Source organism: Gymnogyps californianus, chromosome 3, assembly GCF_018139145.2.
Source record: "Gymnogyps californianus isolate 813 chromosome 3, ASM1813914v2, whole genome shotgun sequence".
Classification (NCBI taxonomy): Eukaryota; Metazoa; Chordata; class Aves; order Accipitriformes; family Cathartidae; genus Gymnogyps; species Gymnogyps californianus.
The window spans coordinates 17647593-17664630 of NC_059473.1; the positions used below are offsets into that span (position 1 = coordinate 17647593).

Sequence of the window (17038 nt, forward strand, 5' to 3'; positions counted from 1 at the left end):
TAGACTATAATGCACTATAAAACAAAGTACCCATGTAACTAAGTTTTGTGAAAGAAATTTTACTATGTTTTAAAGTACACAGTAGAAAGTCTCCTCAAAACAGTCTTGTACTTTACTCTGTTCATAGTTTTTTTTGAACAGTCTGGACATTACTTACATAACCTGCTGGACATCACAGCAATTTCCTGCTCTAATGAAGCTGAGACAAGTATATATACAGCCCTATACAGTTTCATAGCTTTTTTCCATTTATGTGTATTGGTGACAGTGGGTAATCAACAGCCTGAAAGTGTATGCATGTACCATAACATCTAGACTTAATATATTGTGGAGTACTCAATAACCATTATGTAGAGGGTAGGTAAGAATTAAAGGGTTTAATTTCCTAGGAAAGACAATGGAAAAATGGTCATTTTTAAAAAATAAAGTTTATTAGATCATAATGTTGTCTGATACCACCTTTTTGAGAAACCGCCAGTACAGAAACACTTGTATTCTTAAAGATGGTTGATCATAGCAGTAAGTTTCTGAACAGCATTTTCATCACTTGTTGCACCATCCACCACCAGGCAGAGATACCTGAGGGGAAAAAACAAAGTCAGCTTTACCAAACGTGGACACAGAGGGACAGAACCTAAGCTTCGTGTTACTTGCACAGGTTTAGAAGACATAGATGCTGTTTTATGTCTGGTGTAAAGGCTGCCAGCAGCCATCTCTGCCTGACACAGGGCTCCAGTACTACTGTAACATCCCCCGGTGCCCCCCCAGCACTGTGCAGCAGCCGTCAGCACTGGGCTTATTCAGGCATTCCTTCAGTTTGGCTCAGCTCACAGCCAGCCCAGCACTTCTATGCAAATTAAGCTCTTACCCCTAGAGACTAGCACAGTGACCCAAGGCTTAAAATACTGCATTACTCATCGTATCTGCCCTCTTGTAGTCAGGCTTTAGTACTTCCCTCCTTCACTGCTTGTGAAGTACATTTGATATTCACAAAAATAGTTTTAACTGCCCCCTCTGCTGTGAGACTGAGCAAAAGCTACTGCCCAGATTTTAAAATGGATGCCTACTAAGCAGTGTGCAACTTAAATGGAAAACCAAGGCCTTACCTAAATATTCTCAGTGAAATAGTCATTTTTTCAAACTCTTTTGCTTTTCTGTGCCCCATCTGAATAACTTCCTCTGGAATATTAGCAAGTCTTGCTGCATTGAAGCCATAGCTCTTTGGACATGCTCCTTCAATGAACTTATACAGGAATGTAATTGTTTCCTGGCTTGGATCTTCACTCTCATTTTCAACCATACATGCCTAGAAAGATTAAGTTACAAGTCAGTGTATGTAATACTTACCTACAGACTGACAAATGCATGAAACATCACATCCTTTTCTCAGGACACCTCCGTGACTCTGGGCAGAAGAGTGCAGAAAAGCATGCACAGCACGCAGTCTGCCAGCCACAAGGAAAAACCCTATACGTCAGTGCTCACAACTTGTGCGTTACACTTACACATACCATGTGACCAAGCCGCACAGCCATGTTGTGTGAATAATCCTCTACCAGTGAATGGTAGTGTGTGGAGAACAAAGTCCGACACTTGATTTTCTCTGCAAGTTCTTTCACAACCGCACTTGCTATAGCTGTTCCATCAAAAGTAGCTGTGCCTCTGCCTGGAGAAGAAATGGAAAAGCTTTGGCATACTCGGGAACAAAAGTGGCAAAGTTAATTCAATCCATAGTGTACTTGCTACTGAAGAGAGACCCCCCCCTTAATTGTCAAGATTAACAAACAGAAGCAAAGATGCTTTTCTAAAGACAAATACAATGCATTGTTCGCCATGTGTCAGCTTGTATTGTTTGTTTTTCTCCCTCCTCACTGTGTGGAAGACAGACAAACAGTAGCAAGAGCCACCAGCATCAGTGTGAAGCGACCCAAGTATTTGCCCTAGAACAATCGGACTCTTTTCTGCACTGCAGAAAGAGACACTTCTGTTCTCTTGAGAATTGCTACTGGCTTGCTCAAGGTTTGCTGCAGGCAATTATGCAAAGGAAAGCAGAAAAACTCAGCTAGAAATAGGCTAATAATGATTGGGGGGTGGGAGGTGGTGTATTAGTTCCCAGGGCACCTAAGAAGTACACATTTTAGAGAGAATTCCATAGATACTGACCAGTTAAACATCAGGAGCATTATGACAAAACTGCCCCTGTGTACTTCGTTGCCATTTAGCCCAACCACCTTACAGCTAGTCTTTAATCTTAGATTTAATTTCCATCTATTACAAAATAGACTAATTACCCAGTTCATCCACAAGAACAAGGGAGTGCTCTGTTGCATGCTGGAGAATGCTGGAAGTCTCACTCAATTCAACAAAGAAGGTACTTTCACCTTTAAAAGAAGTGACAAAAAAAAGCACCATGAAGTAATCAAAAGATCTGAAAACCACAACTAAACCCCCGTTTAATCTGCACTAGAGTCTTGGTCAAGCTAAAATGAAACTTGACAGCAAACTGAAGACAAACAAAAACATAAAGCTTTTTTTCCAGCATGAAAACAGTGGGTCTCCATTTGCCAGAAAGAGCAGGTTTTTGTTCCTAAGAGTACAGGCATGGGCACGAGTACAATTAATTGAGTTTTAGGCTACCTCTGTCTACTTTTAATAGCACTGGTCAGATATACCAGCTGCACAAAAAGAGGGGCACAAAGGATACAAGATGGGGAGAATCTTTTGCCCCTTCTTGCTCTTAAATGCATGAGGCAGGCCTAACGTGTGTGGCTTTTCACTGTGAAAAAGCAAGCAGAATATCATAAAAAAGACTAAGAGACTAGACTTACTGGTTTGGTTGTTGATGTCATAAGGTAATTAATTATTCAGGTAATTAAGGCTATACTCATATGTACATTGAGTGAAATACGACAAGAGAAATACACTGCTGCTAAGGACTGAACATCTTACAGGAGTTCCAGCAACCCAGATAATATGAGGCCTGAAATTTAGGCCTGAAATTGGTTTTTTACCAGATTACAAGCAGAAGTACACAATTATTCAGACCCTTGCACACAATAAATCCACATGTATAAAGTCCAGATTTACTAGTTCTTTGTAGGGTTCATTCCAAATGATCACATGGAGCAGCAATTAATGTAATTTCAGAGCAGGCAAGTATTTACTTCCTGTACTCGTGCTGCATGAGCACCGCTGTGCTCTAACATAAGTTTTTCAACATGAGTTATTAAGCAGTGTCCAGCAATGCTGATTTGCTGCACTTAAAGAAATTTCCAGGATTGAGTAGGTTTAACAATGTTTAGCAATAACCATTTATTCACTTTAGAAAATAAACCCCTAAAATTGCATAGGCAATTTTAAAATGGTATTACTTAAAATTTACTTCATACAAGTCCTGTTGACATCCATTACGAAATGACTGCCATGGAACAACTTTCGCTGTGCTTTCATTTCTACACAGTGTGGAAAGTAATGCATCCAGAACAGATTTCAAAGCTAGTTCTGCTGTGCAGCATTCAGCCTCGTGAAATGTTAAAACATTTGTGCACATATTTGGAAAAGAATAGCTCTCAGTTGATAGAAAAAAAGTTGAAAGTGCTACATTTTTCTCGACCACCTCTCTTGCAGAAAGGGCAGTTTTTATTTCTACCATAAGCACTTAAGCACTTTTCCATTCTTAAGATTTCTTTTTGTACTAAAATTAAACAAAATGGAAAATAGCTGGGCAAAGAAAGCCTTAATAAAATTCTCTAGCTGCAAAGAAAAGCCTTGATTTGGAGAAGTGTAAATATTTTTTTTTAATTAAGAACTCCGAATGATTCATTTCCAAATTCCTTATGCGCAACAAGTTCAGTAGGCTTAACTCCTTTCATATTCACTGACCCACATTTTTCAGCAGAAAGATCACAGAAAAATCTGCACCCTCCTTAAATGAGTTGTGATACCACTCTTCTTACCACAAAAAACAATACTTTGTTTTTCTAGCCCCATGACACTTTGCCTACCACCACAGGCATACTTTCCCATTCCAGTTGTTGTGTCATCCTCCACTTGTCTTCCTCTCCACGGGAAGAAACAAAATACTCCAAGAATTGTCAACTACTGCTTCCAAGAAGGAAGCCTGCCTCTCTCTTCATCATCTGAAGAAATCAGATTTCAGACATAAGGCAGGCATTCTGATTGAAACAAGGGACCTCCAGTCCTCACGAAAAGGCACAAAACCAAATCCTCTACAACAGCTACCTGAACATCACTGTCCTATTCCAGAACCCTTAGACACCTATGTAAGTAGAACGGTCAACTGTACAATATCCAAAAAGATATTCCTCAGACTTGCATCCAGCTGGAAGGCAGGATTTTAATACTAGAATTCATTAAAAAGTGATCCTATGTGTCTGTCAAAAATAACACAGGACAAGCATATCAGACAAATCAAGCGTAACTACAATCCTGTTTGTTTGAACAATGGGACACAACAAATTAGTTGTCCAGCTCTCCTGGCAAAATCAACAGACTATCCCTTTCCAACTTGCCACTCAAAGCACAAAAAGAAACTCACTCAGTGGCAAAAGCACTTTGGACAGCTGGATTTCAGAAACTCACCTGACATAATTCTGTCTGAGGCACCAAGCCTCGTAAATACTCTGTCAATCGGTGTAAGCCTGCAGACTTCAGCAGGTACGTAGCATCCCAGTTGAGCCATTATAACCAGGAGACCAGCCTGCAGAACAAACATTAAAACATTTAAATTTTTACTATGTGCTTGGAGCTTCAGTTCCACACAGAGAACAAGGGAATGAAACTGTATTTCCCCTAAAACAAAGACTCGAGTACATAAAGCTTCCGACTGCTTTAACAGCTCCAGGCTGCAGCATCATAATCTCAAGTAGGACTAAACTACTCTGGAAAGCCTTCAAAACACAAGTTATCGCCATAAGCAGTGTTTATAAAGCAAACTCCCTGTTGCTTTCCCAGTGGCCGCTGATCTCTATTTTCATCTTGTTCAACCTGCAGAAGCATCTTTTGCCAGATGATGCCAAGTCCTGGATAAGGCCACTTGAAAAAGATAAAAGATACTCTATCACTTTTTCCCAGCCATCTCTTGTAAGAGAAATAAAACTTATTCCTCACTAAAGTAAGTGAAAGTAGAAAATCTACTATCTAAACATGGGCATTTTCTACCAGATTATGTTTTGTCTTTACAGTGTAATTGCTGTACTGTGCTGCACACCCTGAAGACCACTGCTGGGACCTCCTTGGACATTTATAAACAGTCAAGTCATGTAATTCCTTTATGCAAAACACAGAGAACATTGAAGCTTATGTAGATAGTCAATCACCTGTCTCATGAGCGTAGATTTGCCACCCATATTCGGGCCAGTTACTAACACACAGGAAGCTTCACTACTGCTATCTTCATCTTTGCTGCCTATCACGATGTCATTAGGAATAAAATCATCCCCAAAGAAAGTTTTTGTAATGCATGGATGGCGTGAATTTTTAAGTTCCAGGAAGGGAGGAGCACTATCCACAGGCAGTAGAATTACAGGTCGGCACAGTGGTCCATCACCATCTTGACTGTAGTTAGCAAGGGACATCAAGACATCTATAAGATTAAGAGAAATTCCAGTAAGTCACGCTTTCACCTTTCTTTACTCATTCACTGGAATGCCCTTACTCACTGAATAGCATTTTTGTAAACACAATTTTCCATTTCCATTCCATTTTCCTGTTAAGGAAAACACCCAAGTACTCCAGAAGAACAAGTAAAAGGTGGGGATATTTACAATGTCTTTCCTCATTCCTTCCAGATTTCTACTGATGTCAGATTAAAAATCCTCCCCTCTAGTTTTTAGTTTAAAAGTCTTTAAAATCCACATCATTTCACTTCAAAACCTATTTTTTTAATGTACATGTATAAAATATTATTTTTTTGCATTGGTTTTTAATTTGGAACAAGATAAGTAAAGAGGAAATCAGCTTCTGTGACAGTGAATTACTTTGTTAAGAATCATAATACTGCTTGAAAGTTGCCAGAATAAATTTATATAAATATTAAAATTCTGTTGGCCTAGCAGAAAGCAGCACAACCCCGCTCAATTAGCCTAACTCTAAGGTTCTAAAAGCTGATTACCTACAAAATGAGACCATGTTATGTGATTTTAGAGACTTTATGTACACATATTACAGCTGAGCCTGAAAGCTGCCTCCCTCTCTACTGAAAATCAGTTCAGTACTTGCCCTGGTACTGTGGTGTAGCTAATGCGACTGCTTCCTAGCTCTCCCAGCCCACTCAGAGAATCCGTTCCTAGACCACACTTGCTGCCCGTCCTCCCTTTTCTGCCCCAGCAGCATTCAGAGGGTGCTTTCATTTTTCCCTGGAACAAAGACATCCCAGAGTGCCTCATGCTAGCGGAAAATTCACAGTACAAGAGTACACCAGTCCTGAGAAGGGAATACAGGAGACTGTTCTACCCCAGAAATTCAATGAAGATTTGGGGAAGTCTTCCTACTAGACTACCGTCTTCAAGGCAGTGACAATGACCACTTTTTTATTTTTAAGACTGCTGAGAAAGCAGCCTGCTCAGATGGAAAGGAGATGACTAGCAGGTTAGATTTTTATACCTCCATCTGCATCGCTGCCTTCACTTAATAGGAAGCTACTAATCCACACACGAGAATCCTAGAAGCAGTGAGAGACCCACCAGGCTATGCTGAACTGTGAGAAATACTCAGCTGCACACCTACAATCACACAACAGGAATGAAGAAAGAGCTTGCAAACATCAAGACCCAGCAACTGTTCTGCCATTTATTGACAGGAAGGAAACAGGTGATCACTGCTAACTATCAATGCTGTTATCACAATCAGAGTTTTTAAACTACAAATTAAGAGCTGGCAACAAGCCTTTTTTGCTTATCCAGATCAGATTTCATCATTTACTCTGCAAGAGTATTTTTACTATATGTCAAAATGAAGAGAACCTCTTACCTAACACAGCAATGCATTCCACAGCTGTCTGCCAGTCTTTGCTATTTTTATCGAAGTTGTAAAACAAACGCCTCATACAGTCTTTTAGTGCTGCGTCTCTGCGCTCTTCAGCATTAACCATTGCAGCCAGCATCTTCTCGATCTCCTTGGTCCAGTAACGTTTATATCCCTTCCTGGTTGACTTCAACTCGTATTCCTCAGGCAAATTACGTGATATTGCACTTTCCGGTATTTCCATTTGGTATCGGTTTTTGCCTGCCCCCCAGTACAGCATGGATTTGAATCCAAGCAGTTTGCGTTGCTTATCCAGGTACTTGTGAAGATCTTCCTCAACAGCTTTAATATCCTGTAGTGCTTTATCATAATCGGGGTCAAAACCTGCCTTTGGAGTAATCACTCCTGTCTTTCGAGCCTGGTTATGATCAAAAGCAGTATCCCATCTTTTAAGCTCTGCACTCAAGTCTGGGAAGCGGCCGTCTGGATTTTTGGCTTTGCGGTTGACCAGCTGCTTAAGGACTTTAGATTTGAAGTCACTGGCAACTTCTTCCATGACATCAACAATTTCATTCATTACTTTAAACCCCTCCAGTGCAGACAAAAAGTCAGCAATTTTTTTTTTACTGTATTTGATTTCTTCATAAAAGATGGCCCTGCTGTCAGGATGGTTCTGACTTTTAAGTGGCGATCCAATACTGTGAATTTTGCTGAGCAGCCTTTCAAGGTCAGGAAGTTTCTTCAGGTGCTCACTAACTTCAGACATTTTATCTGGCACTGCCAAAAGGTCCTCAACAGCATCTAAACGATCATTGATGGATTTAGGATTACAAAGCGGAGCGCAGAGCCACTGTTTCAGGAGTCGCTTCCCAAATGGCGTACAACAAGAATCAATCCTTTCCAACAAAGTACCTTCTGTGGTTCCGTTGGTTCCGTTCTGCAGGACTTCCAAGTTCATCAGGGTGACTCCATCCAGCACCATCCGCTGGTCAGTTTTGGCAAAGAAACTACTTGGACTCGTAGTTTTTGCAGTATCGATATCCACAGGGACATACTCCTCAAAGTTTGCCAGCGATAACAGCTCCTGATCAATCAGACATTTTTTGAGATAGAAGACACATCCCCCAAGAGCTGACAAAGCTAATTCACTGTTTTCACCAGGAGTTAATCCCAGCGAGTCACTCTCTGAAGTCAGAGATTTGACTACAGAGGGCAGAGAACATCCATTTTCAGAGTTCTGTTTCTCCTTGAAATATCCTTCTTCAAGAAGGACTTTTAGTGTTTTAGATGCATTCCAGAACTGGGAACCAGAGATCAGCCCTTCCTGAATGCAAGAAACAAGTGAGCCCTTCAGTATCTTCTGTGTGTCCACAGACAGGTTCCCCTTCTCATACAGTACCTGCACAGGAGTGTAATGCGCTACTAAAGTCCTAAACCTCGAACAGTGCCGGTCATCTGAGAACTGGCCTACATAAAACTTCCCCACCGACGTGTCAACAAAGCAGACCCCATAAACACGTTGTGCAGAGGAGTCTTCTTTTTCCTTAACGCACAGAAGGTATTTGTTATGGTTCTCTGAGGGATCACAGTCCAGAACGCTGTAAGTCTGAGTTCCTTTGGTGATGATTCTGCATATTTCTCGACGTACAACCTTGTCAAATTTCGTTGGGTGGGCCATTGACTTGTAGCGTGTTTCCATCATTTCAGGAGTTTCTGTTTGCTCAACACGGGCTACCTTGTAGCCTTTCTGCACTAGAACATCAGAGAATCTGCCAAATGCAGTTTCTGGAAAACCCGAATGGGCCCAAGTACCTTTCATAAAGATCAGGCCCAATTCATTTACGCCCGTGACTGCATCCATATGATACAACTCATAGAATTTTCCAACTTTGTAGAAAATCACAGCATCAAAGTTTTGACTTTTCAGCTGCCACCACCTCCGCATTCCTGGTGTACACTTGTTGAGATAGTCCTCAGGTACATACAGAGTACATGGGTCATAATCAGGGTCACCCTGCCGTCTCCTGTGCGCATCTTTCTTTTTCCCTTCCTGCAGCCAATCAAGCTTTTCATGTTCCCATACTGCGAAGCCACTGATGCCTCCACTGCAAGCATTTGCTTGAGATTCAAAACTTTCAGGTGCTGCAAATGATGTCAGCTTAGACTTGGCTTCTAAAGAAACCGTTGCTGCTCTTTTGGGCGTTTCAGAACGTTCATTTTCTAAGCTACTCCTTTTAGCAGGCTTGTTCATCTCTCTTCTCTTTCGTTTAGAAGGGACTTTTATGGGACTCTCTGCAACACTCTCTGCGTCTGTCTCTGTGTCAGTAGATTCATCTTCATCCACCCCACTACTAGCTTCCTCGCTGCTTGCTGCTTCTTTCACATCAGGCTTGAACTCTACGTCAGAGCCATCATGATCACTGTCAGAATCCAACACTCTTCTTCTTTTGGCTTTTATGGCACTTTCCCTGCTCGTTACTCGCTTATTACTCTTCACATCCTCCTCACTATTGCAGTCATCACTGTTGCCTGATGCACTTTCACTCATCTGCTGGAAAAATAAATTATTTTACCTATAGAAAATTCTGGCTACAAAGTAAAGTATCGCTGCTGGAAAAAGAAGTGCAAAAATGTGCAATAATGCAGTAGCTATGCTACTTCAAGCAAGAGACAGTAGAGTCACAGCCAATTCTGTTTACCTTCACAGAATTTCATTTTTTTCTGGATAACAAACTCTTACCAGCCAGTGGCATAATTACTCCTCTTTGTATTCTTTACAGCCTCATTTATTACTCTGCATAAGTGATGCTGATGGACAAAACATTTAAACTGAACAAAAGGCATATGGTATATGAAATTCAGCACAAAGGAGAAAAGCCTCCATAAGCTAACTCTGTGCTGTAATTTTTTCCTACTGACCTATGTCAGAAACGTGACTGGGTTTTGCAGCCTTTCAGTACTAGCCTATGTGAGTTTTGCCCATGACATTTTTTTTTTTTTAGTTAACTACCTATTTCCTCCTACAAACATACTATCTTATAGCAACCTTCAAGAAGATCGTGCATGTCTAGGAGAAAGAAAAGAAACTCCATTATTTGCTTTTTCAGCCTCAAACTTTAAGAACTCCAGCACCAGTGCTGGAGAAAAACAGCAGTGGAGGGACTGTACTGAGTACAAAGTGCCAGTGCCCACTGCACTGTTGCCACTAACGTAAAACAATGCTTGGAGTGGCACCTGTCCCTCGGGGCAATGTCACACTGGAGAAAGAGTAGATGGGCCATGCTGACAGAGGAGGTAAGGAAAACCACTATCCCATTGACAGTTTCCTCATACCATTCCTTTCCAAAGAAATCTATTCCAATGCATATGGTGGTACTGAAATAATATTTGAATCATTCACAATACAACATGAATACAATACAATAAAGATCTCTTTTTAGTTACCCCATCAACAGATTGGTGTTAACAGTACAAGAATTTGTATTTTAGTGCGACTCTACAAGATGAGGGCAGGCCCCAAAAATCCAATTTAATGACTTAAGATGAATAGTCAAAAAGTTAGAAATTTCTACATTATGACAAATTAAAACTTCAGATCGAACTTAGGGGAACTTGGAATAGGAATAGCAGGTAGAGAAGATAAAAAGATGCACCAGAAAAAAAGTACTTTATGAGTGGGAAAGCGGGTCACCTGGGTTACCCAGGGAGTGATCAATGAAGAGAGTGAGAGAAGTAACGTAACTTCTGAGGTCAGTCCTTACCATACAGAACACCAAAGAGATATTAGACTTGTCTTTCCAACTAGAAAAGGTGAGAGACCAGCGTATGACCTGACAACACAGCAGTACAAAAAAAAGACATATGGATACATATGCACGCATGATTAAAGAGCAGATAAGCTGTGATTACTGTACAGAGAATTGCAGGATATTCCATGCTTAGTTCCAAGAGACAGCTTCTAAGTTCTAGCACTATTTCTGAAAATGACAGCAAGTAAGAAAAATTTTACCTCCATTTCCTCCTCTTCCTCCTCCTCTGTGTCTGAAGGTTCACTGCATACTGCCAGTTCAAGCCGCTTAGTTTTATCTTTACTCATTGCATCGTCCGCTAGCACCATTGCTCTTTTAATTTCAGGCTTTGTACTATAAAACATACCTCCCTTCAGCGTCTCCCCATCTGATGAACCTGTAAAACCACAAATAATTTGTCAGAAACTGAAGTTACTCTAGCATTTAGCCAGTCTTTTAGTTAATGTTCATACTTCACTTATACTAGTTGTCTGAATACATTTAAAATTACCTAACATTCTGTGTTGTTACCAGTCCACTCCCACCAAATCTTAAATATAGCAACCCATCACTCATTCAGCCTGATAAACTACCCCTAGAGAAAGTCTAAACACTCACAAATGAAATGCCTACCTAGTACATGAACACTTGAAGAATTGCTTCTATTTCTGTAACTCACTACCACATCTGAACACTTCTAAGCTAAGCTCTAAACACCCTCACACTAACTATAGTTACTATTGAAAAGCAACACTTTATACTAGCAGTGCAGCAGACCTGACTGAGACCACACGGCTATTTTAGCAATGATCGGTAAGTTCAACAATAAAGTTATCTTCATGTTATGGGCATCAGTCATCTATGACATAGACCTCTTGGCTAAAGCTCTGGTGGCCATTCAAACTGCTCCTGTAAGTGCAGCAAGGCATCCAGACCCAACACCGACCTATTAGCCAGATTAGCTGATCATCAATCCCGCTGGCAATTCACCCTGACACTGCAGGGTATCAAGCAAAGCCTACTATTAATAACTGCACCATTCCCTCATCCTCTTTCATATCCCTTGAGCACCACAGCTCCTCCTTCCACTACCTGTACATAAACACAAAAACAAAGCCAACCAATCTACAGACTGATTTCTAGAAAGGGTCTGCAAAGATGCTGAGATTCATCTTAATGCCATGCTCAAGAAATGAATGGTATATATAAAATATTATATATTCAACTTGGGGAAAGAAAGAAGGAGGACATAAGAGTATGCTATAGACGGGGAAAGGCAATTCCTTTTTCTGCTCTTCGAAGTTTAGCTGGCTGCATACAACAGTAGGATCTGCCTGAATAGGTCCTTACACCCGCCCTTGTGAATCCCTTGACACGTTGCTATTAACTGAAGCTTCAGCTCTAAGTCAATAGTAGACAAAAGGCAGCTGACTTGTAGGAGGCCAATTATCTCAGAAATAAGCCAAACAGAATTCTCTCTCACGTTCATTTCTTTGAGCTTGCAGTAGCAAAGCATGGAGTTACAAGTAGCTGCTTCTACAGCACAAATGCAACACATTAACAAACCAGATCTCCATTTTAGTTTTGCATATGCAGTGAGACAATCTAAAAATATTTTGCGTTTAATATTGACAATTTAACAATGGCAGGAGAAAAATCGCATCTAATTTAACTGCATACTTGTGTGCAACACCTGCATATTCACTTAACCAACTTGTATGTAACTCCACTTCTTGCATGCCCAACTGTTAGAAGTCTAGCCCTGTGCTGTCTACATTGATTCAGCTGCAAACAATAACACAATGTAAGAAACTTCTCCATTTTCTTACCCAAACACTCCAACACTCTTACTTTGTATACAAAGATGCTTTTTGTCTGAATTTAAAAGCAAAGCATGTATTTTAAACATTTTTACTCTGTTCTGCATTAACCACATTTCTTGTAGACAGACCAGTGTTTCTGTGCTTAAACATTTTGAACACTTCTTATTTTTCTGTAATTTTCTTTTGGTAAACAGATCGATTCTCCTTACCTGTATTTGCTTCTAAGTGCAACTGCAAGCTGTTAAAATATATTTGATTCTTTTAAAATACCTTCAGGAAAGACGTATAAACCATGGACCAATTCACTTCCGTTAAATCACACTAACACTTATGGTAATAACATTACCATTTTAATTTAAAACTATGGCTTAAGTGCAGTATATTTAAGTATAAACAAGCCAAAAAAAGATGACTACATGATCACATGAGATGGAACTCCAACTTGTAAAAAGGAAGAAACTGTTTAAATTCAGTTGTTTCACTGACATCATAAGCAAATCCTACAGTGTATCAAAAATACTGTTATTACACCCGAAGTACTTGTTTGACTAACAAGAAGACAGTTTACAGCAACATGATTTACATGACAGTTTACAGCCAATGATTTACGGTTTTCAGCAACAGTAAAATTATAAAACAAGGGGAAAATAGATCATGATTATTAGTGAGATTTATTATGCAAAATGTTTTAATTCTTGATTACATTTGATTTTCATTTGTTACCTAAGTCACTTCTTCAAGATGAAAAACACCAACTCTACTCTGTACCTACAAGCACTACCCTAACAAACACTCTGAATTCTCAAGTTACATATTTTATTAACAAAACTGTACTGCATTGCCTAAAAGAAATTACATCACAGTAGAATTAATTTTAGTTACCTAGCATCCTGTGCCTAGTCTTTTGATTCTGGACAAACCGCAGTTCCCAAATAGCTGCTTAAAAACTGGGTTTGACATTCCTAACATTTTAAGGATTTCAGGGCTAAAAATTGAAATAGTGGATTTATCTTTTAGATTTTTTTATATTGATGGAAGAAATAAAGGAAAAAAGCTTTAAAACATAAGCAAGCTTTAAGTTTGTGTTCTAATCTAATAAACAAGAGGGCTTAGTGTTTTGTATTTAAAGAACTGTATAACCATAAATGCACCTGTAACCATCAAAAGCTTGCTTTCTCTAACTTACAAAGTACAAAGCATGCCTTCCCACTCAATACTAATCTTGGTTTTGCTGCTCTTTCTCTATGGAGAATACCATACCCTATACTCCACGCCTATTTTTCCAGAACAAGTGGCATATTTCCATTTCAAAAAGTTTTATTTACATCTCATACCTTTATATGGCCTCAGATATTTAATACTGACCCAGCCCCTTGTAGGGCTGTCATCAAAAAACTGTACGTGGACACGAGTGGATTTCCCTTTTCCTCTGACTATTGTTCTTTCAGTGGGATGGTTGTATATGAGACACGGCCACCAAGGATAACCTTCCATCTTGGCCCAGACCAAGTCACCAGGTGAGTACCCACAGGAGACACTGCAAAGACAACAGATGTGTAATTTAAGGAACATAAACATTTAGAACAGCTCTCTTCATAAACGTAACTGCACACTGCTTCTGAGCAGCTTGCCCTCTGAAGGTCTTGGAAGGCTCCCAGGTGGTGCAACCGGGATTATGCAGTCCTTCTATACCACCACCATTACTTCTCTCAAACGATTTTTTGGATTTGCTCCTCCAAGTCCTACTGGATACCCACAGAGATAGAGCTTTATAGTCACAGAAGGCTGGCTGAGGTTGGAAGTGACTTCTGGAGGTCATGTTGTCCAACCCCCCTGCTCAAGCAGGGCCACCTAGAGCCATGTGTAACCAGACTCTCAGAGGATTTCTTAAAGGAGGGGGAGAGAGTAACTGTGTCCAACCAGACATTAACTAAAAGAAAAAGATTGCAGACTACATATTATGAATGGTTAACTTACATAACTAAGACAAGTTCCCCTGTAGAGACTAATTCTCAACAGGGCACCTAAAGGAAATGAGTAAGATTTCAAAAAACCCTCAAGCTACAAAAAGTAAACGAATAAATAAAAACTCTGTCTCCGCTGCAAAGCACCTGATGCAGCTTTTATTTGCTCTCTCCTTCTCCCCCGAGATTTCAACCTAGCTACTCCCACACTCTACCGCTGATGACTGGGGGCATTCCTGTAGGCTGCAGCCAAACAATCAGCGACACTCAGTTAGCTGACGTTTGAGACACCTACCATCGTGATGCAGAACAGAAAGGAAATTTAGGCACGAGTGACAAAATATATTTCAAAACAGGAAAAACTAAGAACAAGACCCCCTCTTTGCAGGTGTCAGCGTTATCCCGCCGGCAGCCCTGTCCCGCCTCGCCAAACCCTGGCTGGGGGAGAAGGCCGCCGGCCTGCATCACCCACTACACGCCGCTTTTGGGAGCGCCTCCTCCGCCCTGCCAAGGCGCCGCACGCCCGGCCTCCAGCGCGGATGCCGCACACACACACACACACGCACCCTCCGGCGCTTCCTAACGAGCGCCTGCCCCGAGCGGCACGGCTCCCGCCACCGACCGCAGCGTCAGGCGGCCAAAAGCGCGGGGCTCGCTGCAAACCGGCCCCCCGCGCCGGGAAGGCCCCGGCGGGCCCAGGCGGCGGCGGGCGGCCACGGTCTCCCGGGGTGAGGGGGACGACGACGAGGGGGACACCGGCGCCTCCGCGCCCCGAGGGGTCCCGCTCCAACGACCACCGGCGACAGCACCCGCCCCGCCCCCCTCCCGCAACGGTCCGCGCGCGTTGCACCCTCCCCCCCCGCGGCGCGCGCTGCCGCTCCCCCCCGCCCCCCCTTCCCCTCACGCAGGCCGCGCTCCCGCGGCCTCCTCTCCCCTCGCCGGTTACCTGGAGGCCTTGGCGGCCGCGCCGTCCCCTCCGCCCTTCTCTCCCGCCTCCTTGCGCCGTGCCGCGGCTCTGCCCGGTGCGCCGTTGCTCGCCGCGCCGTTGCTGGCCGCGCCGGCGGGGCTGGTGGCGGCCTCGCGGCCATTCTGCTCCCCCGAAGCCCGGCGGCGGGTCCCCGCGCCGGCCTGTGGAGGGGCGGGTGCCGGTGCAGCCGCCCGAGGCGGTGCCGGGGAGGCCTTGGGGAAGAAGCGGAGCAGGGTGCTCTGGCGAGACATGGCCACGGCGGGAAACGCGGCCCGCCGCCAGCGCGCGCCAAACCCGCCACCGCCCGCCCCGCTCCCGGGCGTGGCCGCCCCCGCCCCTCCCCCGGGTCCGCCCTCGGCGCGCGCGCGCGCTACCCGCCGCCGCGGGCGGGAGCCGCAGTGGGGGCGTTGCGGCGGTTCCGCGGTGCTGCCCGGCTCCCCGACCTGACCCCCCCCCCCCCCCCCCCCCCCCCCCCCCCCCCCCCCCCCCCGCCTTGGCAGCCTGAACCCCGGCCCCCGTGAGAGGCTCCTCACGCCCTCCCTGCCGGGCCCTCCCTGTTTGTCTCGCCTTCCCTCTCCCCGCCGCTGGCAGCGGGCCTGAGGCGCCTCAGGGCCTACCGTGTGGCAGCGTCCCGGCCTGCTGCGCCGTGGTTTCCCGGGCAGGCGTTCCCCGAGTTCCGTAGCTCACAGCAAGGTCCCACGTTATTAACTACAGCCCTGCAAACCCTGCTCCTTGTCTGCAGTGAGGCCACGGTGTTTGTTACGGTTAGTGCTGAGATGGGACGAGCTGGGGCCTTCCCACAAAAACATCCTCAGGGAAGGAGAAGCTGTGGCAGCTGCACTGGGGAACTGCTTTCCCGCTTCTGCAGTAGAGGGCAAGAGCAGCGGTGTGGTGGGAAGAGGAGAAGCCGGTACGTGGCTAGAGGAGAAGCTTGGACAGCTGCTGGCCCTGCTGCCAGGCTGCAAGATGGTACTTCTCAGCCAGCTTTACTGGCAGATGCACAGCAGAGCTAAGAAATGGCAGCTGAAATGATAGGATCTCGTCCTCTGCTCTTCCTACCTGTTTTTTTTCATATTCATAGGTGAAGCTACGTCCTTTAAAAGCAATTTTTTGATGCATTAGAATACAATCCATTTCATGGTTCTTAACTGTTCTGCTTAAGCTACAGTATTACAGACCAAAATAAGAACTTCTTTTTATCAGCGTAAATTCAGAGAGAAATTATTTACTGTCACTAGATGTCTGTTAGCATAGCTTTTTCTTTCACTAAAATTGCCGTTTAACGTTGCAAGCCAAAACCTCTCCTACCGTTCAGCACAGCTGTAGCCGAAATTGTCACAGGCGCGCTCCCACCGCGGGTAAAAAAGTGGAACTGCAAGGTAGGGATTTGACCACGAGAGGTCACGCAAACCCAAACGATACTGAAGGTTTTTAAAAGCCTGTTCCTTGTAAAAGAATTATTTCCGTTTAATTTCAATTTCCGTTTAACTTATCATCTATTGCTTTCATAAA

The 17038-nt window shown here is 43.3% G+C and overlaps 1 protein-coding gene across 2 annotated transcripts; it reads right to left on the reverse strand.

The window, feature by feature from the left end:
- Nucleotides 1–409: 409 nt before the first annotated feature.
- Nucleotides 410–15631, reverse strand: MSH6 (mutS homolog 6). 2 transcript variants are annotated; one of them, XM_050895071.1, is made up of 10 exons: nucleotides 15506–15631; nucleotides 13930–14132; nucleotides 10994–11169; nucleotides 6991–9535; nucleotides 5340–5605; nucleotides 4603–4720; nucleotides 2292–2381; nucleotides 1512–1666; nucleotides 1107–1306; nucleotides 410–579 (listed from the first exon to the last, which is right to left on the reverse strand). In XM_050895071.1, exons 2-10 carry the CDS (start codon nucleotides 14087–14089, stop codon nucleotides 498–500), a joined length of 3792 nt encoding a protein of 1263 aa, XP_050751028.1. In that variant the 5' UTR covers nucleotides 14090–14132; nucleotides 15506–15631; the 3' UTR covers nucleotides 410–497. The 2 variants fall into 2 exon arrangements, with proteins under 2 accessions (XP_050751028.1, XP_050751029.1); XM_050895072.1 differs by having other exon boundaries at nucleotides 6991–9532; nucleotides 15506–15615.
- Between the last annotated feature and the right edge of the window lie 1407 nt (nucleotides 15632–17038).